Below are 24,272 nucleotides of genomic sequence, written 5' to 3'. Positions count from 1 at the left end.
GACCAAAAACGATGGTCTTGTGCAATTTGTAATCAAGACTGTTTGCAAAGGGGCTTTATTTTCCATTTGAAGTACAATAAATGAGACAATATATAGCTAAAGTTGCAAAGGTGGATACAGACTTGTTCAGATCCATTTAAGAGAAAAAAACAAATCTAATTTTGCATTCATTTTTGCCATTTGCCTTGTTACTGATTCATTGATTCATACATTTCTGTAACGTTATGATCCTGCATGTGGCCAAGCCATGTCCACCCATGATCACATGATTTAACTGCAAAACTGGTTTGGTGGGTGTGGCTTGGCCGCATTCCGCACCATGGGGTCATACCTTACAGGGCTCCAAATCAACATGTGCTTTTTATATCCTGGGGTAACATGTAGATGAAGGGCCTTTGGGTTACCTCAGGCACCAAGGAGCGGTTACAAGTGTTACCTTTGTACCCCCTCTAGCTATTTCATTGGGTTTTCCCCAGCCAGCATACAAGAAGATGAGACCAACCAGGGAAGAGCCCCACAGCAGACACATGGTCTGCATCTAGGATATGCTCAACCTTGCCTTTTACCATCTAGCGTGCAGTTGCCAGTAATGTAATACAGTTTAATAGCACTTTAAAAAATCTCATGATGGAAAGGATGAGAACTATGAAAATTGGGATAGATTCTCCTCTCTGATTTAAGTCAATTGGATAATTTATACCACTATGTCCATTCTTATAAATGTATTTTTGTTAAAAGGTATAAAAATAGGTAAAGTAAAAAACACTGGTCTTGACTGGATAGACCCTTACCAGCACGAGATTAAGAAGGTCGGTTGTAGGGTGTGGTGTAAAGGCTGCAGAATACAGAAACTTTTCTTGTAACTGAACTTGTTTCTTTTTAGAAAAATCTAAAAATTCAGAAAGAGTTGCTAAAGTGGCGGGAGATTGGGCTGCTACTGCTGCATCGATGAAGAAAGGCCTGAAAAATAATAAATGTCAGCAATCAGCAAATTCATTGTATGATGACAAGTCAAACAATCATCCCGCATACTTTTTTTGTATCGATTGCTAGTAGTTTTTAACATCTCTGCTTGCTGTCATACATAGAATAACAGCTGTACAACTGTAGATAGCTAGGTGAAATACTAGATCAGCTTCAAAATGGTGAGGGATTGAGTACAAAGGTTCAGATTTACTTATGTGCTCGCATCTAGAATCTGTCTAGAAGGTGCCAAACATTTCTGCAATTTGGTGCAACTAGGGTATACAACTTTTTTCTGACTTGCCCAAAAAGAATGGGGTGGGACATAAAAGGCAAGGGGTGTGGCAAAATCACACCTCAATTCTGGCATAAAATTGTGTTTCAAGCAATAGATGGTATAGAGTTAGACAAAAGTGTCTAACCTTGCACCACATTTACCATTCAGCCTAAACCACTGTGATAAATCTGGTGCATGCCCAGACAACCATCTAAAGGATTAGTAAATATGGGCCAAAGTTTATTAGAAAGCTGCATAGTCTTTAACGATGTTGACACAAAACCAGAAAGCAGGTATAGTAGCATTTATAGCATAAATTGACTTACACTAGATCAGAGGAAGCCGTTTTCAAGAGCAGTAGCACGTCATTCTTCTTAGCAGATCTTAATGCATTAACAACATTCCTAAAGTATTGAACTGTTGCTACCTTGGAAAAAGCCAGTTTATTCATTTTTTTCTTTGAGGCCTTGAAGTATCTTTTAAGCTAAAACCAAAATGTAGAGATTTAGAGATGTAACTCAACCACAAAAACTGAGCACGTGGAGTAAGTGTTTTATTACAACTAATAGAAATGTTTTTTAAAAACTGACACTATCTTCTCGACATCATAGCTGACTATTATCTATTCCACATAAGAATAAAACTCCACATACTGATACCACTACTGTTCCTGTGCTCAAATTTCTAAATTCTAAATCAAAATCTGATTTCAAATTCAGTCCTTTTTGAAAATATAAGATTGCTTTTATAGAGTTAGGTCAAGTTTAGATATTGCTCATGTAAAGTTACCCACACATGTTAGATAAATGTTGGCTGAACCCACCTATTTTGGCCAACCGTCTAATGAGTTTAGGAGCCTTCGAACTAACCCCCACCCACCCATCCACTTTCAGATCTTTTTGTTCTTGTAGAAATAAGCTGCTGCCAAAAGGTGTCTGTTCAGAACCTTTGCATGCTTGGCAAACATGCATATGTATGGAAGGGTCAGGAGGACTTGGGAGACATAACTGTCGGCTGACAGGTATCTAATGTCTATGGTTGGCCTTAGGGTAGTCCTAACTGAAAAGCAATTCTGTTGTACTTTTGCAAAGACCGAATTCACATCCATCATACTGGTATATGCCGGTATACCTTTTTATACCTATACAGAAAAGCACAGCCTACAGCACTATCGCATACAGAGGCACTCCATCTCTATAGAGAATGTATGCCACTGTATGCCTATACAAGAAGAAGCAGTGACAGCATCTACCTGGGTGTAGAATAATCCAGAACCAAAACAGAGATAAGTCACATATACAACAAGATTTGGATACTCGGTCCAGCTCACTGGTCTTGTCGTTTGATTCTGTTCACACCACATTCCACAGACAGTGTCCATAATTCTAAAGCACCTTGGCTGTGGAGCTTGATAGTTCCCAAAGATGTATACAGCACTTTGTCCTTAAAATCTTGAAGTCTTTAGTGAGTCATATTAAACACATCTAAAAAGGGTTCAATCCAGATCATCACCCCTTAAAGGGCAGCAGCTTTCAAGATTTTAAGGACCAAGTGCTGTATACAGAGATAAGGTATAAGGGAAAGACCTGCACCTGTTCTGAGTTTAGACCCACATCTGGTTTTGGCTCAGAATTACTGATGGAAATCTGTGACAAAACACTGACTGTGTGAATAAGGACTTACTCATAAAACATGCAATGTTTCGACCCAAAAAAGACCCCTGTGTGCACTGAAACAATACATGTTTTGATGCTGGAGGAATAAATCCTTCTGCATCCTTTTTTTCCCAACTTACATGTTAAACATAGGACAATAAAAGGGCAAAAACGTGATGTGAACATGTACAGTTCAATTAGAATTTTTTTTTAAAGCATCATGGAGATTAGATCAATTACAATGGAGTGTATACAGTTGAGGCAGGAGAGGTGTTATGTCAACATGGAGTGCCTAAGGCAGAATATAGAATCATATCAAAATAAATCACATTTACAGCTCATTTGATAAAGTCAAGTCATGTGTTTCTAATTAAGCATTTACATGTTAAGAGAATGATCTAAAGCAGTTCATAATGAGATGCATCCAGACATACGGAAGTCATTATAGGCAGACGGTCAGTTCTTCATTTCACATGGCCATTAGGAAAAGGCAGAAAATTATCTGAAATCCCTCAGTACATTATATTCAGGAGCCAATTTACCAGCTGTAAATGTCAAGCGATGGATGGGATTCAACAATTGCTGGATTTTAGCTTGTCCTAGAAGCGGCTATCTCTTTGGACTTAATGCTTTACCAGCCTTGAAAGTCACTGCCTAACCTTCAATTACCCAGAAACGGATGACCTTCTTGTGAGATACTGAGGTCAACCATCTGACAAGGAAACCTCTGCAATGTCTCTCCAAACCCTTAGAATACGTTAATAGAAGGATAATGATGAAAGGCATTAACAGAAGCAAAAATAATTGCAAACAGCAATTTCTACTTATGCTGTCGAAAATAAACTCTCAAATTAATACCCCTAAGTGAAAATGGCCAAATTGTTCCAATTAAGCATTTTCCCTCCTCGGTATCATGTGATTTGTTAGTGTTACAAGGTTTCAGGTGTAAATTGGGAGCAGGTGTGTTAAATTTGGTGTTATCGTTCTCACAGTCTCTCATACTGATCACTGGAAGTTCAACACGGCACCTCATGGCAAAGAACTCTCTGAGGATCTGAAAAAAAAATTGTTGCTCTACATAAAGATGGCCTAGGCTATAAGAAGATTGCCAACATCTTAAAACTGAGCTGCAGCACGGTGGCCAAGATCATACAGCGGTTTAACAAAACAGGTTCCACTCAGAACAGGCCTCGCCAAGGTCGACCAAAGAAGTTGAGTGCATGGGCTCAGCGTCATATCCAGAGGTTGTCTTTTCAAAATCGACGTATCCAGCATTGCTTCAGAGGTCAAAGGGGGGGGGGGGGGGTCAGCCTGTCAGTGCTCATACCATATGCTGCACACTGCATCAAATTGGTTTGCATGGCTGACGTCTCAGAAGAAAGCCTCTTCTAAAGTAAATCCAACATGATAATGACCCCAAACACAAAACACACTTCCAAGACGACTACTGCCTTGCTAAAGAAACTGAGGATAAAGGTGCTGGACTGGCCAAGCATGTCTCCAGACCTAAACCATATTGAGCATCTTTGGGGCATCCTCAAAACAGAAGGTGGAGGAGCGCAATGACTAACATCCACCAGCTCTGTGATGTTGTATTGGAGGAGTGGAAGAGGATTCCAGTAGCAACCTGTGAAGCTCTAGTGAATAGAGTTGAGCGAACACCTGGATGTTCGGGTTCGAGAAGTTCGGCCGAACATCCCGGAAATGTTCGGGTTCGGGATCCGAACCCGATCCGAACTTCGTCCCGAACCCGAACCCCATTGAAGTCAATGGGGACCCGAACTTTTCGGCACTAAAACGGCTGTAAAACAGCCCAGGAAAGGGCTAGAGGGCTGCAAAAGGCAGCAACATGTAGGTAAATCCCCTGCAAACAAATGTGGATAGGGAAATTAATTAAAATAAAAATTAAATAAATAAAAATTAACCAAAATCAATTGGAGAGAGGTTCCATAGCAGAGAATCTGGCTTCCCGTCACCCACCACTGGAACAGTCCATTCTCAGATATTTAGGCCCCGGCACCCAGGCAGAGGAGAGAGGTCCCGTAACAGAGAATCTGTCTTCATGTCAGCAGAGAATTAGTCTGCATGTCATAGCAGAGAATGAGGCTTCACGTCAGCCACCACTGCAACAGTCCATTGGCATATATTTAGGCCTAGCACACAGGCAGAGGAGAGAGGTCCCGTAACAGAGAATCTGTCTTCATGTCAGCAGAGAATTAGTCTGCATGTCATAGCAGAGAATGAGGCTTCACGTCACCCACCACTGCAACAGTCCATTGGCATATATTTAGGCCTAGCACACAGGCAGAGCAGAGAGGTCCCGTAACAGACAATCTAGCTTCATGACAGCAGAGAATCAGTCTGCATGTCATAGCAGAGAATGAGGCTTCACGTCACCCACCACTGCAACAGTCCATTGGCATATATTTAGGCCTAGCACACAGGCAGAGCAGAGAGGTCCCGTAACAGACAATCTGGCTTCATGTCAGCAGAGAATCAGTCTGCATGTCATAGCAGAGAATGAGGCTTCACGTCACCCACCACTGCAACAGTCCATTGGCATATATTTAGGCCTAGCACACAGGCAGAGCAGAGAGGTCCCGTAACAGACAATCTGGCTTCATGACAGCAGAGAATCAGTCTGCATGTCATAGCAGAGAATGAGGCTTCACGTCACCCACCACTGCAACAGTCCATTGGCATATATTTAGGCCTAGCACACAGGCAGAGCAGAGAGGTCCCGTAACAGACAATCTGGCTTCATGTCAGCAGAGAATCAGTCTGCATGTCATAGCAGAGAATGAGGCTTCACGTCACCCACCACTGCAACAGTCCATTGGCATATATTTAGGCCTAGCACACAGGCAGAGCAGAGAGGTCCCGTAACAGACGATCTGGCTTCATGTCAGCAGAGAATCAGTCTGCATGTCATAGCAGAGAATCAGGCTTCACGTCAGCCACCACTGCAACAGTCCATTGTCATAAATTTAGGCCCAGCACCCAGGCAGAGGAGAGAGGTCCCGTAACAGACAATCTGGCTTCATGTCAGCAGAGAATTAGTCTGCATGTCATAGCAGAGAATCAGGCTTCATGTCAGCCACCACTGCAACAGTCCATTGGCATATATTTAGGCCTAGCACACAGGCAGAGGAGAGGTTCATTCAACTTTGGGTAGCATCGCAATATAATGGTAAAATGAAAATAAAAATAGGATTGAATGAGGAAGTGCCCTGGAGTCCAATAATATATGGTTATGGGGAGGTAGTTAATGTCTAATCTGGACAAGGGACGGACAGGTCCTGTGGGATCCATGCCTGGTTCATTTTTATGAACGTCAGCTTGTCCACATTGGCTGTAGACAGGCGGCTGCGTTTGTCTGTAATGACGCCCCCTGCCGTGCTGAATACACGTTCAGACAAAACGCTGGCTGCCGGGCAGGCCAGCACCTCCAAGGCATAAAGGGCTAGCTCTGGCCACGTGGACAATTTAGAGACCCAGAAGTTGAATGGGGCCGAACCATCAGTCAGTACGTGGAGGGGTGTGCACACGTACTGTTCCACCATGTTAGTGAAATGTTGCCTCCTGCTAACACGTTGCGTATCAGGTGGTGGTGCAGTTAGCTGTGGCGTGTTGACAAAAGTTTTCCACATCTCTGCCATGCTAACCCTGCCCTCAGAGGAGCTGGCCGTGACACAGCTGCCTTGGCGACCTCTTGCTCCTCCTCTGCCTTGGCCTTGGGCTTCCACTTGTTCCCCTGTGACATTTGGGAATGCTCTCAGTAGCGCGTCTACCAACGTGCGCTTGTACTCGCGCATCTTCCTATCACGCTCCAGTGCAGGAAGTAAGGTGGGCACATTGTCTTTGTAGCGTGGATCCAGCAGGGTGGCAACCCAGTAGTCCGCACAGGTTAAAATGTGGGCAACTCTGCTGTCGTTGCGCAGGCACTGCAGCATGTAGTCGCTCATGTGTGCCAGGCTGCCCAGGGGTAAGGACAAGCTGTCCTCTGTGGGAGGCGTATCGTCATCGTCCTGCCTTTCCCCCCAGCCACGCACCAGTGATGGACCCGAGCTGCGTTGGGTGCCACCCCGCTGTGACCATGCTTCATCCTCATCCTCCTCCACCTCCTCCTCATCCTCGTCCTCCTCGTCCTCCAGTAGTGGGCCCTGGCTGGCCACATTTGTACCTGGCCTCTGCTGTTGCAAAAAACCTCCCTCTGAGTCACTTCGAAGAGACTGGCCTGAAAGTGCTAAAAATGACCCCTCTTCCTCATCCTCCTCCTCCTCCTCCTGGGCCACCTCCTGTTCCATCATCGCCCTAAGTGTTTTCTCAAGGAGACATAGAAGTGGTATTGTAACGCTGATAACGGTGTCATCGCCACTGGCCATGTTGGTGGAGTACTCGAAACAGCGCAACAGGGCACACAGGTCTCGCATGGAGGCCCAGTCATTGGTGGTGAAGTGGTGCTGTTCTGTAGTGCGACTGACCCGTGCGTGCTGCAGCTGAAACTCCACTATGGCCTGCTGCTGCTCGCACAGTCTGTCCAGCATGTGCAAGGTGGAGTTCCACCTGGTGGGCACGTCGCATATGAGGCGGTGAGCGGGAAGGCCGAAGTTACGCTGTAGCGCAGACAGGCGAGCAGCGGCAGGATGTGAACGCCGGAAGCGCGAACAGACGGCCCGCACTTTATGCAGCAGCTCTGACATGTCGGGGTAGTTGTGAATGAACTTCTGCACCACCAAATTCAGCACATGCGCCAAGCAAGGGATGTGCGTCAAATTGGCTAGTCCCAGAGCTGCAACGAGATTTCGCCCATTATCACACACCACCAGGCCGGGCTTGAGGCTCACCGGCAGCAACCACTCGTCGGTCTGTTGTTCAATACCCCGCCACAACTCCTGTGCGGTGTGGGGCCTGTCCCCCAAACATATGAGTTTCAGAATGGCCTGCTGACGTTTACCCCGGGCTGTGCTGAAGTTGGTGGTGAAGGTGTGTGGCTGACTGGATGAGCAGGTGGAAGAAGAGGAGGAGGAAGCCGAGAAGGAGGAGGTGGCAACAGGAGGCAAAGAATGTTGCCCTGCGATCCTTGGCGGCGGCAGGACGTGCGCCAAACAGCTCTCCGCCTGGGGCCCAGCTGCCACTACATTTACCCAGTGTGCAGTTAGGGAGATATAGCGTCCCTGGCCGTGCTTACTGGTCCACGTATCTGTGGTTAGGTGGACCTTGCTACAGATGGCGTTGCGCAGTGCACACTTGATTTTATCGGATACTTGGTTGTGCAGGGAAGGCACGGCTCTCTTGGAGAAGTAGTGCCGGCTGGGAACAACATACTGTGGGACAGCAAGCGACATGAGCTGTTTGAAGCTGTCTGTGTCCACCAGCCTAAATGACAGCATTTCATAGGCCAGTAGTTTAGAAATGCTGGCATTCAGGGCCAGGGATCGAGGGTGGCTAGGTGGGAATTTACGCTTTCTATCAAATGTTTGTGAGATGGAGAGCTGAACGCTGGCGTGTGACATGGTTGAGACGCTTGGTGACGGAGGTGGTGGTGGTGGTGTTGGTGGTACATCCCCTGTTTGCTGGGCGGCAGGTGCCAACGTTCCTCCAGAGGCGGAGGAAGAGGCCGAGGCGGCAGCAGCAGAATAGGCCGAGGCGGCAGCAGCAGAAGAGGTAGCAGGGGGAGCCTGAGTGACTTCCTTGGTTTTAAGGTGTTTACTCCACTGCAGTTCATGCTTTGCATGCAGGTGCCTGGTCATGCAGGTTGTGCTCAGGTTCAGAACGTTAATGCCTCGCTTCAGGCTCTGATGGCACAGCGTGCAAACCACTCGGGTCTTGTCGTCAGCACATTGTTTGAAGAAGTGCCATGCCAGGGAACTCCTTGAAGCTGCCTTTGGGGTGCTCGGTCCCAGATGGCGGCGGTCAGTAGCAGGCGGAGTCTCTTGGCGGCGGGTGTTCTGCTTTTGCCCACTGCTCCCTCTTTTGCTACGCTGTTGGCTCGGTCTCACCACTGCCTCTTCCTCCGAACTGTGAAAGTCAGTGGCACGACCTTCATTCCATGTGGGGTCTAGGACCTCATCGTCCCCTGCATCGTCTTCCACCCAGTCTTGATCCCTGACCTCCTGTTCAGTCTGCACACTGCAGAAAGACGCAGCAGTTGGCACCTGTGTTTCGTCATCATCAGAGACATGCTGAGGTGGTATTCCCATGTCCTCATCATCAGGAAACATAAGTGGTTGTGCGTCAGTGCATTCTATGTCTTTCACCGCTGGGGAAGGGCTAGGTGGATGCCCTTGGGAAACCCTGCCAGCGGAGTCTTCAAACAGCATAAGAGACTGCTGCATAACTTGAGGCTGAGACAGTTTCCCTGGTATGCATGGGGGTGATGTGACAGACTGATGGGGTTGGTTTTCAGGCGCCATCTGTGCGCTTTCTGCAGAAGACTGGGTGGGAGATAATGTGAACGTGCTGGATCCACTGTCGGCCACCCAATTGACTAATGCCTGTACCTGCTCAGGCCTTACCATCCTTAGAACGGCATTGGGCCCCACCATATATCGCTGTAAATTCTGGCGGCTACTGGGACCTGAGGTAGTTGGTACACTAGGACGTGTGGATGTGGCAGAACGGCCACGTCCTCTCCCAGCACCAGAGGGTCCACTAACACCACCACGACCATGTCCACGTCCGCGTCCCTTACTAGATGTTTTTCTCATTGTTATGGTTCACCACAACAACAAATATATTATTTGGCCCAATGTATTGTATTCAAATTCAGCGGGATATAAATTTGAGGCCTAGTATTTAGGCGCTGGGTGACCGGTATGGATTTAGTGACAGAATTAGACTTGGAAATGCACAGAAGCGTGTGTGTGAAGTTATTCTGAATGACCCAATGTGCACCTTGAATATTATATACCCTTTTTGGGATAGATTTCAAATAGCTCTGATATAGCAGGAACCACTAAATTATGAAATTGCTAAATTGGGAATTGTACTTCAACCCAGAACAAAAAATGTGCTTTGACGGGCACTAAATAACTTTCCCAGCTACAACAGTACAGCGGTAACGAGAGATTTAGAGGGATTTAAATTTGAGGCCTAGTATTTAGGCGCTGGGTGACAGGTATGGGTTTAGTGACAGAATTAGACTTGGAAATACACAGTAGCGGGTGTGTGTGAAGTTATTCTGAATGACCCAATGTGCACCTTCAATATTATATACCCTTTTTGGGATAGATTTCAAATAGCTCTGATATAGCAGGAACCACTAAATTATGAAATTGCTAAATTGGGAATTGTACTTCAACCCAGAACAAAAAATGTGCTTTGACGGGCACTAAATAACTTTCCCAGCTACAACAGTACAGCGGGTAACGAGAGATTTAGAGGGATTTAAATTTGAGGCCTAGTATTTAGGCGCTGGGTGACAGGTATGGGTTTAGTGACAGAATTAGACTTGGAAATACACAGTAGCGGGTGTGTGTGAAGTTATTCTGAATGACCCAATGTGCACCTTCAATATTATATACCCTTTTTGGGATAGATTTCAAATAGCTCTGATATAGCAGGAACCACTAAATTATGAAATTGCTAAATTGGGAATTGTACTTCAACCCAGAACAAAAAATGTGCTTTGACGGACACTAAATATCTTGCCCAGCAACAACAGTACAGCGGTGGGTAACGAGAGATTTAGAGGGATTTAAATTTGAGGCCTAGTATTTAGGCGCTGGGTCACCGGTATGGATTTAGTGACAGAATTAGACTTGGAAATGCACAGAAGCGTGTGTGTGAAGTTATTCTGAATGACCCTATGTGCACCTTCAATATTATATACCCTTTTAGGGATAGATTTCAAATAGCTCTGATATAGCAGAAACCACTAAATTATGAAATTGCTAAATTGGGAATTGTACTTCAACCCAGAACAAAAAATGTGCTTTGACGGACACTAAATATCTTGCCCAGCAACAACAGTACAGCGGTGGGTAACGAGAGATTTAGAGGGATTTAAATTTGAGGCCTAGTATTTAGGCGCTGGGTGACAGGTATGGGTTTAGTGACAGAATTAGACTTGGAAATACACAGTAGCGGGTGTGTGTGAAGTTATTCTGAATGACCCAATGTGCACCTTCAATATTATATACCCTTTTTGGGATAGATTTCAAATAGCTCTGATATAGCAGGAACCACTAAATTATGAAATTGCTAAATTGGGAATTGTACTTCAACCCAGAACAAAAAATGTGCTTTGACGGACACTAAATATCTTGCCCAGCAACAACAGTACAGCGGTGGGTAACGAGAGATTTAGAGGGATTTAAATTTGAGGCCTAGTATTTAGGCGCTGGGTCACCGGTATGGATTTAGTGACAGAATTAGACTTGGAAATGCACAGAAGCGTGTGTGTGAAGTTATTCTGAATGACCCTATGTGCACCTTCAATATTATATACCCTTTTAGGGATAGATTTCAAATAGCTCTGATATAGCAGAAACCACTAAATTATGAAATTGCTAAATTGGGAATTGTACTTCAACCCAGAACAAAAAATGTGCTTTGACGGACACTAAATATCTTGCCCAGCAACAACAGTACAGCGGTGGGTAACGAGAGATTTAGAGGGATTTAAATTTGAGGCCTAGTATTTAGGCGCTGGGTCACCGGTATGGATTTAGTGACAGAATTAGACTTGGAAATGCACAGAAGCGTGTGTGTGAAGTTATTCTGAATGACCCTATGTGCACCTTCAATATTATATACCCTTTTAGGGATAGATTTCAAATAGCTCTGATATAGCAGAAACCACTAAATTATGAAATTGCTAAATTGGGAATTGTACTTCAACCCAGAACAAAAAATGTGCTTTGACGGACACTAAATATCTTGCCCAGCAACAACAGTACAGTGGTGGGTAACGAGAGATTTAGAGGGATTTAAATTTGAGGCCTAGTATTTAGGCGCTGGGTCACCGGTATGGATTTAGTGACAGAATTAGACTTGGAAATGCACAGAAGCGTGTGTGTGAAGTTATTCTGAATGACCCTATGTGCACCTTCAATATTATATACCCTTTTAGGGATAGATTTCAAATAGCTCTGATATAGCAGAAACCACTAAATTATGAAATTGCTAAATTGGGAATTGTACTTCAACCCAGAACAAAAAATGTGCTTTGACGGACACTAAATATCTTGCCCAGCAACAACAGTACAGCGGTGGGTAACGAGAGATTTAGAGGGATTTAAATTTGAGGCCTAGTATTTAGGCGCTGGGTGACAGGTATGGGTTTAGTGACAGAATTAGACTTGGAAATACACAGTAGCGGGTGTGTGTGAAGTTATTCTGAATGACCCAATGTGCACCTTCAATATTATATACCCTTTTTGGGATAGATTTCAAATAGCTCTGATATAGCAGGAACCACTAAATTATGAAATTGCTAAATTGGGAATTGTATTTCAACCCAGAACAAGAAATGTGCTTGAACGGACACTAAATAACTCGCCCAGCTACAGCACTAGGGACAGATTTAGCTGGATATAAATTTGAGGCCTAGTATTTAGGCGCTGGGTGACCGGTATGGATTTAGTGACAGAATTAGACTGGGATATGGCCAAAAAATGAACAGACTATTGCTGGTTAAATGCACTTGGTGTGACAGCTTCACCCTGATGTAGGCTTTAGCCAAAAAACAACCACACCATTGAGGGTTAAATGCACTTGGTGACAGGCGCAGCTTGCCCCTGATTTTGTATATGGCCAAAAAATGAACAGACTATTGCTGGTTAAATGCACTTGGTGTGACAGCTTCACCCTGATGTAGGCTTTAGCCAAAAAACAACCACACCATTGAGGGTTAAATGCACTTGGTGACAGGCGCAGCTTGCCCCTGATTTTGTATATGGCCAAAAAATGAACAGACTATTGCTGGTTAAATGCACTTGGTGTGACAGCTTCACCCTGATGTAGGCTTTAGCCAAAAAACAACCACACCATTGAGGGTTAAATGCACTTGGTGACAGGCGCAGCTTGCCCCTGATTTTGTATATGGCCAAAAAATGAACAGACTATTGCTGGTTAAATGCACTTGGTGTGACAGCTTCACCCTGATGTAGGCTTTAGCCAAAAAACAACCACACCATTGAGGGTTAAATGCACTTGGTCGCAGCTTGTGCTGGCGCACCACAAGACACAAAATGGCCGCCGATCACCCCAGAAAAATGAGACTGACAAACGGTCTGTGCAGCCTAAAAACAGTGAGCAATTGAGGATCAGCAGCTCAATGATCCACAGCTGCAGATCGATCAGTTAATCAAGTCCTTTGGAGGAGTTAATCTGCCTAATCTCGCCCTACTGTCGCAGCCGCAACCTCTCCCTACGCTAATCAGAGCAGAGTGACGGGCGGCGCTATGTGACTCCAGCTTAAATAGAGGCTGGGTCACATGGTGCTCTGGCCAATCACAGCCATGCCAATAGTAGGCATGGCTGTGATGGCCTCTTGGGGCAAGTAGTATGACGCTTGTTGATTGGCTGCTTTGCAGCCTTTCAAAAAGCGCCAAGAAAGCGTCACAAAAGCGCGAAGAAAGCGACGAACACCGAACCCGAACCCGGACTTTTACGAAAATGTCCGGGTTCGGGTCCGTGTCACGGACACCCCAAAATTCGGTACGAACCCGAACTATACAGTTCGAGTTCGCTCATCCCTACTAGTGAACTCCATGCCCGAGATTTAAAGGGCTTCGGTCACCCCACTAAACTTTTTTTTTTTTTGTTTACTTATAATCCTTTGGACATATGTAAAAGTGGAGTAAGATGTTAAGTGTAATGATAAATCTGGCCCAGTATCTTTACAAAACAGTGAGGGGTGTACTCACTTTTGTGAGATACTGTATAGCTATAGGTAAAGGCATGGTTGACAGTGTTAATAAGCAGCCTGTTTAAAAACCCACTGCTCCATCGTATTTGTTATGCTGCAGAAGCAGTTGTATGGTACGAAACATGGTGGTAGGCACGCAGACAGTGGCATGATTGGCAGCAGAAGCAGCTATACAGTATGAAACATGATAGTAGGCAGGTAGTGGTATGATGGTGGCAGTAGCAGCCATTATGGTATGGAACATTATTGAAGGCAGGCAGACAGCAGCAGTGCCATGATAGTGCACTGTCATCAACGGTGGATCTACTCCTCAGCCTTAACCAGAGGAGTGTGCATATCCTAGTGGACCCATGCCTCATTCATTTTGAGAAAAGCGTTGTACACTGGTGGATGACTTTATGTTTAGAAGTAAAAAAAAAAGCACAATTGTTCAGGGTTTGTAGCAGAACGCTATTGGAGTGCTGCTAGCATGGCTGGCGCCACCAGTAAGGCGACTTAGGAAGTCGCCTAGGGCGTCATTTAGCAGGGGGCGCCCGTTGCGGTGTAAAAAAAATAAAAAGTTGCTCATATAAATTCGGGCGGCCGGGCGGCGGTGCCCCTCATGCTGCGCCTCCTGAGCGGCTGAGCGCTTGCCGCTCTAAAGAATCTGCGGCTGCTGGCTCAGTGCTGCGCAGCCTGCCTGCGCCTGCTGTGTCTGCTCTGTGCTGTTGTTAATGTAGCGTGGCCGAGCTCTGTTCGGTCCGCGGTACAGGAGCTTTTGTTTCCTGTACCCGGCCGGACTGACAGGAAGTGCTCACTTAGTGTGCACTTCCTTTCAGTCCGGCCGGGTACAGGAAACAAATGCTCCTGCACCGCGCCCGAACAGAGCTCGGCCATGCTACACTAGAGGTGACAAGGGAGGGGGGAGAATGAGAGTGACAAGGGAGGGGGGGTAGAATGAGAGTGACAAGGGGGGAGGGGGGGTTGAATGAGAGTGACAAGGGGGGGAGGAAATGAGAGTGACAAGGGGGGGAGGAAATGAGAGTGACAAGGGATGGGGGGGAAATGAGAGTGACAAGGGAGGGGGGGAAATGAGAGTGACAAGGGAGGGGGGAGAGTGACAAAGGAGGGGGGAGAGAGTGACAAAGGAGGAAGGGGGGAGAGAGTGACAAAGGAGGGAGGGGGGAGAAGAGAGTGACAAGGGAGGGAGGGGGGGAGAAGAGAGTGGGGCCAGAGGAGGGGGGGAAGAGAGTGACAAGGGAGAGGGGGGGAAGAAGAGAGTGACAAGGGAGGGAGGGGGGGGAGAAGAGAGTGACAAGGGAAGAGAGTGACAAGGGAGGGAGGGGGGGGGAAGAAGAGAGTGACATGGGAGGGAGGGGGGGAAGAAGAGAGTGACATGGGAGGGAGGGGGGGGGGGAAGAAGAGAGTGACAAGGGAGGGAGGGGGGAGAAGAGAGTGACAAGGGAGGGAGGAGGGAGAAGAGAGTGACAAGGGAGTCCCCAGAGCCAGACTGCAGCCAGAGACCAGATCATCTTATTGTCCTGGTGGTAAGTTGACAATGCAATATGTTTATTTTTTGTTTAATTATTAATACTACATTGGAAACTAATTTACCTCACATTTAGGCCTCATGCACACGGCCGTGCTCCGCGGCTGAGAGCGGACCGTGGAAACCCGGCCGGGATTCCTGCTGACAGCATGAGCGCACGGCGTCATTGGTTGCTATGACGCCGTGCGCTTCATGCAGCCGCTGCTGTACAGTAATACACTATACTATATATCCGTGTGTATTTTGCGGATCCACAAAACACGGACAGCGGCAATGTGCGTTCCGCATTTTGCGGACCGCACATTGCCGGCACTAAAAGAATATGCCTATTCTTGTCTGCTATTGCGTTCCAATTCCGTTTCGCAAAAAGAGACAGCTACAAGAAGCTGGATTAACCGTAAGGGAAACATAGCAGTTCTTTTAATTTAAAAGCTGAGAAAGGGGTGGAACATACAGTACAGACCAAAAGTTTGGACACCCCTTCTCATTCAAAGAGTTTTCTTTATTTTCATGACTATGAAAATTGAAGATTCACACTGAAGGCATCAAAACTATGAATTAACACATGTGGAATTATATACATAACAAAAAAGTGTGAAACAACTGAAAATATGTCATATTCTAGGTTCTTCAAATTAGCCACCTTTTGCTTTGATTACTGCTTTGCACACTCTTGGCATTCTCTTGATGAGCTTCAAGAGGTAGTCACCTGAAATGGTCTTACCACAGTCTTGAAGGAGTTCCCAGAGATGCTTAGCACTTGTTGGCCCTTTTGCCTTCACTCTGCGGTCCAGCTCACCCCAAACCATCTTGATTGGGTTCAGGTCCGGTGACTGTGGAGGCCAGGTCATCTGGCGCAGCACCCCATCACTCTCCTTCATGGTCAAATAGCCCTTACACAGCCTGGAGGTGTGTTTGGGGTCATTGTCCTGTTGAAAAATAAATGATGGTCCAACTAAACGCAAACCGGATGGAATAGCATGCCGCTGCAAGATGTTGTGGTAGCCATGCTGGTTCAGTATGCCTTCAATTTTGAATAAATCCCCAACAGTGTCACCAGCAAAGCAGCCCCACACCATCACACCTCCTTCTCCATGCTTCACGATGGGAACCAGGCATGTAGAGTCCATCCGTTCAGCTTTTCTGCGTCGCACAAAAGAACCAAAGATCTTAAATCAGACCAAAGCACAGATTTCCACTGGTCTAATGTCCATTCCTTGTGTTCGTTAGCCCAAACAAGTCTCTTCTGCTTGTTGCCTGTCCTTAGCAGTGGTTTCCTAGCAGATATTCTACCATGAACACCTGATTCACACAGTCTCCTCTTAACAGTTGTTCTAGAGATGTGTCTGCTGCTAGAACTCTGTGTGGCATTGACCTGGTCTCTAATCTGAGCTGCTGTTAACCTGTGATTTCTGAGGCTGGTGACTCGGATAAACGTATCCTCCGCAGCTGAGGTGACTCTTGGTCTTTCTTTCCGCATGTGAGCCAGTTTCTTTGTAGCGCTTGATGGTTTTTGTGACTGCACTTGGGAACACTTTCAAAGTTTTCCCAATTTTTCGGACTGACTGACCTTCTTTTCTTAAAGTAATGATGGCCACTCGTTTTTCTTTACTTAGCTGCTTTTTTCTTGCCATAATACAAATTGTAACAGTCTATTCAGTAGGACTATCAGCTGTGTATCCACCTGACTTCTCGACAACGCAACTGATGGTCCCAACACCATTTATAAGGCAAGAAATCCCACTTATTAAACCTGACAGGGCACACCTGTGAAGTGAAAACCATTTCAGGTGACTACCTCTTGAAGCTCATCAAAAGAATGCCAAGAGTATGCAAAGCAGTACTCAAAGCAAAAGGTGGCTACTTTGAAGAACCTAGAATATGACATATTTTCAGTTGTTTCACATTTTCTTGTTATGTATATAATTCCACATGTGTTAATTCATAGTTTTGATGCCTTCAGTGTGAATCTACAATTTTCATAGTCATGAAAATAAAGAAAACTCTTTGAATGAGAAGGTGTGTCCGAACTTTTGGTCTGTACTGTATGTGATGTCATGATATGGGCAGATCATCTGATAAGGGGGGGGGGGGGGGGGGGGCGGCAATTTTTATCTTGCCCAGGGCGGCAAAAATCCTTGCACCGGCCCTGGCTGCTAGCAATAAAGCCTGTGAACTGAGCTAAAAAAAAGTCTGTTCATATACAGGAAAAATGATTTTCTTAGGGGGGTTCTGTAATGCAGAACTAGATGCCCCTCACTCCCTCAAAGCTTTCCCTGATCAAATTCCCTAAAAACTACCCATTTACAGCTTATTCTCTCCCTATACTCTGTTTATAGTTTACCTTTACACTACATTAGTGGCTTGTGTCTGTAATTGTTTTTTGTCATACAATGCCACATAATACCCTTCCAGGTCAGAAGTTGAACACAGAAGGCCGTTCTCAGCAAAAGGACATTCCCCAATTTTACCGCTGATTGGCTGAGCCAGGCTGTCTGTCAGCCTCTGAGCCAACGAGGCAAAGCCATCCCCCTATTTCCTCCCAGTGTCATATGATCCTCCATCTTTTCCTCATGGTTTTCCCTGCCAATATTCACAGTAATATGGCGCTTATAAAACTTCTGATTCTTTTTGCGGACAAATTTTTGTGAAATTCATAACAAATCTGATTAGCTTAGAATCAATTTGCTCATCTCCAGTGCAAAGAAACAAATGAAGTAGTCACCAAGTGCTCCACAAGAATGCTATGCCAGAATCAAGGAAAATTCTAGAAGTAATAAAAATAATAAACAGAAGACTAGAAGGGGTCAAAAAGCAAAAAAGTTCATAAGTCTCCATTTAGCCATAGTAAAAAATATGATGCCCATATAGTACAGGAGCAGGATGATGCCTTGTGGCTATCACTTGGAACCCATATGCAAGCTTATCTTTCTCCCTATGTGGCACTCCAAAAAGACTAGATGAGGTAGAGAGGTGGCAACACGTGAGTGAGGCTATTTTTTTATTGTAATTTAGAAGTATAATTATCCACTTGGCAGCGACATTGGAAAGAACCAAATGTATGCTCTACTCTTTTCTGGAGTCTGAATGGAGAAGAAGGGAATCCCCATTTTCCCAACAGGTGGGAGTATTTGAGGGGGAACCAGGACCTATTAGGTATTTATAGCATACACTTGATACGTCATAAATAGAGTTGAGCGAACACCTGGATGTTCGGGTTCGAGAAGTTCGGCCGAACATCCCGGAAATGTTCGGGTTCGGGATCCGAACCCGATCCGAACTTCGTCCCGAACCCGAACCCCATTGAAGTCAATGGGGACCCGAACTTTTCGGCACTAAAAAGGCTGTAAAACAGCCCAGGAAAGAGCTAGAGGGCTGCAAAAGGCAGCAACATGTAGGTAAATCCCCTGCAAACAAATGTGGATAGGGAAATGAATTAAATTAAAAATTAAATAAATAAAAATTAACCAAAATCAATTGGAGAGAGGTTCCATAGCAGAGAATCTGGCTTCCCGTCACCCACCACTGGAACAGTCCATTCTCAGATATTTAGGCCCCGGCACCCAGGCAGAGGAGAGAGGTCCCGTAACAGAGAATCTGTCTTCATGTCAGCAGAGAATTAGTCTGCATGTCATAGCAGAGAATGAGGCTTCACGTCAGCCACCACTGCAACAGTCCATTGGCATATATTTAGGCCCAGCACACACACAGGCAGAGGAGAGAGGTCCCGTAACAGAGAATCTGGCTTCATGTCAGCAGAGAATCAGTCTGCATGTCATAGCAGAGAATGAGGCTTCACGTCAGCCACCACTGCAACAGTCCATTGGCATATATTTAGGCCCAGCACACACACAGGCAGAGGAGAGAGGTCCCGTAACAGAGAATCTGGCTTCATGTCAGCAGAGAATCAGTCTGCATGTCATAGCAGAGAATGAGGCTTCACGTCAGCCACCACTGCAACAGTCCATTGGCATATATTTAGGCCCAGCACACACACAGGCAGAGGAGAGAGGTCCCGTAACAGAGAATCTGGCTTCATGTCAGCAGAGAATTAGTCTGCATGTCATAGCAGAGAATGAGGCTTCACGTCAGCCACCACTGCAACAGTCCATTGGCATATATTTAGGCCCAGCACCCAGGCAGAGGAGGGAGGTCCCGTAACAGAGAATCTGTCTTCATGTCAGCAGAGAATTAGTCTGCATGTCATAGCAGAGAATGAGGCTTCACGTCAGCCACCACTGCAACAGTCCATTGGCATATATTTAGGCCCAGCACACACACAGGCAGAGGAGAGAGGTCCCGTAACAGAGAATCTGGCTTCATGTCAGCAGAGAATCAGTCTGCATGTCATAGCAGAGAATGAGGCTTCACGTCAGCCACCACTGCAACAGTCCATTGGCATATATTTAGGCCCAGCACACACACAGGCAGAGGAGAGAGGTCCCGTAACAGAGGATCTGGCTTCATGTCAGCAGAGAATCAGTCTGCATGTCATAGCAGAGAATCAGGCTTCACGTCAGCCACCACTGCAACAGTCCATTGTCATAAATTTAGGCCCAGCACCCAGGCAGAGGAGAGAAGTCCCGTAACAGACAATCTGGCTTCATGTCAGCAGAGAATTAGTCTGCATGTCATAGCAGAGAATGAGGCTTCACGTCAGCCACCACTGCAACAGTCCATTGGCATATATTTAGGCCTAGCACACAGGCAGAGGAGAGAGGTCCCGTAACAGACAATCTGGCTTCATGTCAGCAGAGAATCAGTCTGCATGTCATAGCAGAGAATGAGGCTTCACGTCACCCACCACTGCAACAGTCCATTGGCATATATTTAGGCCTAGCACACAGGCAGAGCAGAGAGGTCCCGTAACAGACAATCTGGCTTCATGACAGCAGAGAATCAGTCTGCATGTCATAGCAGAGAATGAGGCTTCACGTCACCCACCACTGCAACAGTCCATTGGCATATATTTAGGCCTAGCACACAGGCAGAGCAGAGAGGTCCCGTAACAGACAATCTGGCTTCATGACAGCAGAGAATCAGTCTGCATGTCATAGCAGAGAATGAGGCTTCACGTCACCCACCACTGCAACAGTCCATTGGCATATATTTAGGCCTAGCACACAGGCAGAGCAGAGAGGTCCCGTAACAGACGATCTGGCTTCATGTCAGCAGAGAATCAGTCTGCATGTCATAGCAGAGAATGAGGCTTCACGTCAGCCACCACTGCAACAGTCCATTGGCATATATTTAGGCCCAGCACCCAGGCAGAGGAGGGAGGTCCCGTAACAGAGAATCTGTCTTCATGTCAGCAGAGAATTAGTCTGCATGTCATAGCAGAGAATGAGCCTTCACGTCAGCCACCACTGCAACAGTCCATTGGCATATATTTAGGCCCAGCACACACACAGGCAGAGGAGAGAGGTCCCGTAACAGAGAATCTGTCTTCATGTCAGCAGAGAATTAGTCTGCATGTCATAGCAGAGAATCAGGCTTCACGTCACCCACCACTGCAACAGTCCATTGGCATATATTTAGGCCCAGCACCCAGGCAGAGGAGGGAGGTCCCGTAACAGAGAATCTGTCTTCATGTCAGCAGAGAATTAGTCTGCATGTCATAGCAGAGAATGAGGCTTCACGTCAGCCACCACTGCAACAGTCCATTGGCATATATTTAGGCCCAGCACACACACAGGCAGAGGAGAGAGGTCCCGTAACAGAGAATCTGTCTTCATGTCAGCAGAGAATTAGTCTGCATGTCATAGCAGAGAATGAGGCTTCACGTCAGCCACCACTGCAACAGTCCATTGGCATATATTTAGGCCCAGCACACACACAGGCAGAGGAGAGAGGTCCCGTAACAGACAATCTGGCTTCATGTCAGCAGAGAATTAGTCTGCATGTCATAGCAGAGAATGAGGCTTCACGTCACCCACCACTGCAACAGTCCATTGGCATATATTTAGGCCCAGCACCCAGGCAGAGGAGGGAGGTCCCGTAACAGAGAATCTGTCTTCATGTCAGCAGAGAATTAGTCTGCATGTCATAGCAGAGAATGAGGCTTCACGTCACCCACCACTGCAACAGTCCATTGGCATATATTTAGGCCTAGCACACAGGCAGAGCAGAGAGGTCCCGTAACAGACAATCTGGCTTCATGACAGCAGAGAATCAGTCTGCATGTCATAGCAGAGAATGAGGCTTCACGTCACCCACCACTGCAACAGTCCATTGGCATATATTTAGGCCTAGCACACAGGCAGAGCAGAGAGGTCCCGTAACAGACGATCTGGCTTCATGTCAGCAGAGAATCAGTCTGCATGTCATAGCAGAGAATGAGGCTTCACGTCAGCCACCACTGCAACAGTCCATTGGCATATATTTAGGCCCAGCACCCAGGCAGAGGAGGGAGGTCCCGTAACAGAGAATCTGTCTTCATGTCAGCAGAGAATTAGTCTGCATGTCATAGCAGAGAATGAGGCTTCACGTCAGCCACCACTGCAACAGTCCATTGGCATATATTTAGGCCCAGCACACACACAGGCAGAGGAGAGAGGTCCCGTAACAGAGAATCTGTCTTCATGTCAGCAGAGAATTAGTCTGCATGTCATAGCAGAGAATCAGGCTTCACGTCACCCACCACTGCAACAGTCCATTGGCATATATTTAGGCCCAGCACCCAGGCAGAGGAGGGAGGTCCCGTAACAGAGAATCTGTCTTCATGTCAGCAGAGAATTAGTCTGCATGTCATAGCAGAGAATGAGGCTTCACGTCAGCCACCACTGCAACAGTCCATTGGCATATATTTAGGCCCAGCACACACACAGGCAGAGGAGAGAGGTCCCGTAACAGAGGATCTGGCTTCATGTCAGCAGAGAATCAGTCTGCATGTCATAGCAGAGAATCAGGCTTCACGTCAGCCACCACTGCAACAGTCCATTGGCATATATTTAGGCCTAGCACACAGGCAGAGGAGAGAGGTCCCGTAACAGACAATCTGGCTTCATGTCAGCAGAGAATCAGTCTGCATGTCATAGCAGAGAATGAGGCTTCACGTCAGCCACCACTGCAACAGTCCATTGTCATAAATTTAGGCCCAGCACCCAGGCAGAGGAGAGAGGTCCCGTAACAGACAATCTGGCTTCATGTCAGCAGAGAATTAGTCTGCATGTCATAGCAGAGAATCAGGCTTCATGTCAGCCACCACTGCAACAGTCCATTGGCATATATTTAGGCCTAGCACACAGGCAGAGGAGAGGTTCATTCAACTTTGGGTAGCATCGCAATATAATGGTAAAATGAAAATAAAAATAGGATTGAATGAGGAAGTGCCCTGGAGTCCAATAATATATGGTTATGGGGAGGTAGTTAATGTCTAATCTGGACAAGGGACGGACAGGTCCTGTGGGATCCATGCCTGGTTCATTTTTATGAACGTCAGCTTGTCCACATTGGCTGTAGACAGGCGGCTGCGTTTGTCTGTAATGACGCCCCCTGCCGTGCTGAATACACGTTCAGACAAAACGCTGGCTGCCGGGCAGGCCAGCACCTCCAAGGCATAAAAGGCTAGCTCTGGCCACGTGGACAATTTAGAGACCCAGAAGTTGAATGGGGCCGAACCATCAGTCAGTACGTGGAGGGGTGTGCACACGTACTGTTCCACCATGTTAGTGAAATGTTGCCTCCTGCTAACACGTTGCGTATCAGGTGGTGGTGCAGTTAGCTGTGGCGTGTTTGACAAAAGTTTTCCACATCTCTGCCATGCTAACCCTGCCCTCAGAGGAGCTGGCCGTGACACAGCTGCCTTGGCGACCTCTTGCTCCTCCTCTGCCTTGGCATTGGGCTTCCACTTGTTCCCCTGTGACATTTGGGAATGCTCTCAGTAGCGCGTCTACCAACGTGCGCTTGTACTCGTGCATCTTCCTATCACGCTCCAGTGCAGGAAGTAAGGTGGGCACATTGTCTTTGTAGCGTGGATCCAGCAGGGTGGCAACCCAGTAGTCCGCACAGGTTAAAATGTGGGCAACTCTGCTGTCGTTGCGCAGGCACTGCAGCATGTAGTCGCTCATGTGTGCCAGGCTGCCCAGGGATAAGGACAAGCTGTCCTCTGTGGGAGGCGTATCGTCATCGTCCTGCCTTTCCCCCCAGCCACGCACCAGTGATGGACCCGAGCTGCGTTGGGTGCCACCCCGCTGTGACCATGCTTCATCCTCATCCTCCTCCACCTCCTCCTCATCCTCGTCCTCCTCGTCCTCCAGTAGTGGGCCCTGGCTGGCCACATTTGTACCTGGCCTCTGCTGTTGCCAAAACCTCCCTCTGAGTCACTTCGAAGAGACTGGCCTGAAAGTGCTAAAAATGACCCCTCTTCCTCCTCCTCCTCCTCCTCCTCCTGGGCCACCTCCTCTTCCATCATCGCCCTAAGTGTTTTCTCAAGGAGACATAGAAGTGGTATTGTAACGCTGATAACGGTGTCATCGCCACTGGCCATGTTGGTGGAGTACTCGAAACAGCGCAACAGGGCACACAGGTCTCGCATGGAGGCCCAGTCATTGGTGGTGAAGTGGTGCTGTTCTGTAGTGCGACTGACCCGTGCGTGCTGCAGCTGAAACTCCACTATGGCCTGCTGCTGCTCGCACAGTCTGTCCAGCATGTGCAAGGTGGAGTTCCACCTGGTGGGCACGTCGCATATGAGGCGGTGAGCGGGAAGGCCGAATTTACGCTGTAGCGCAGACAGGCGAGCAGCAGCAGGATGTGAACGCCGGAAGCGCGAACAGACGGCCCGCACTTTATGCAGCAGCTCTGACATGTCGGGGTAGTTGTGAATGAACTTCTGCACCACCAAATTCAGCACATGCGCCAAGCAAGGGATGTGCGTCAAATTGGCTAGTCCCAGAGCTGCAACGAGATTTCGCCCATTATCACACACCACCAGGCCGGGCTTGAGGCTCACCGGCAGCAACCACTCGTCGGTCT

The 24,272-nt window shown here is 47.0% G+C and overlaps 1 protein-coding gene across 1 annotated transcript in view; it reads right to left on the bottom strand.

Moving 5' to 3' along the window:
- Positions 1–24,272, bottom strand: part of LOC122945269 (microsomal triglyceride transfer protein-like) — a 95,348-nt gene that overhangs the window by 25,596 nt on the left and 45,480 nt on the right. Inside the window, exons 8-9 of the mRNA XM_044304291.1 lie at positions 1,567–1,724; positions 792–960 (exon numbers count right to left, since the gene is read on the bottom strand). Coding sequence (XP_044160226.1) covers positions 792–960; positions 1,567–1,724 — 327 coding nt within the window. The remainder of the gene's footprint in view (positions 1–791; positions 961–1,566; positions 1,725–24,272) is intronic.

The sequence above is a fragment of the Bufo gargarizans genome, chromosome 8 (genome assembly GCF_014858855.1).
Source record: "Bufo gargarizans isolate SCDJY-AF-19 chromosome 8, ASM1485885v1, whole genome shotgun sequence".
Lineage (NCBI taxonomy): Eukaryota > Metazoa > Chordata > Amphibia > Anura > Bufonidae > Bufo > Bufo gargarizans.
Note: the sequence above shows the minus strand (reverse complement) of the source record. Positions and strands in the feature narration are given on the sequence as shown.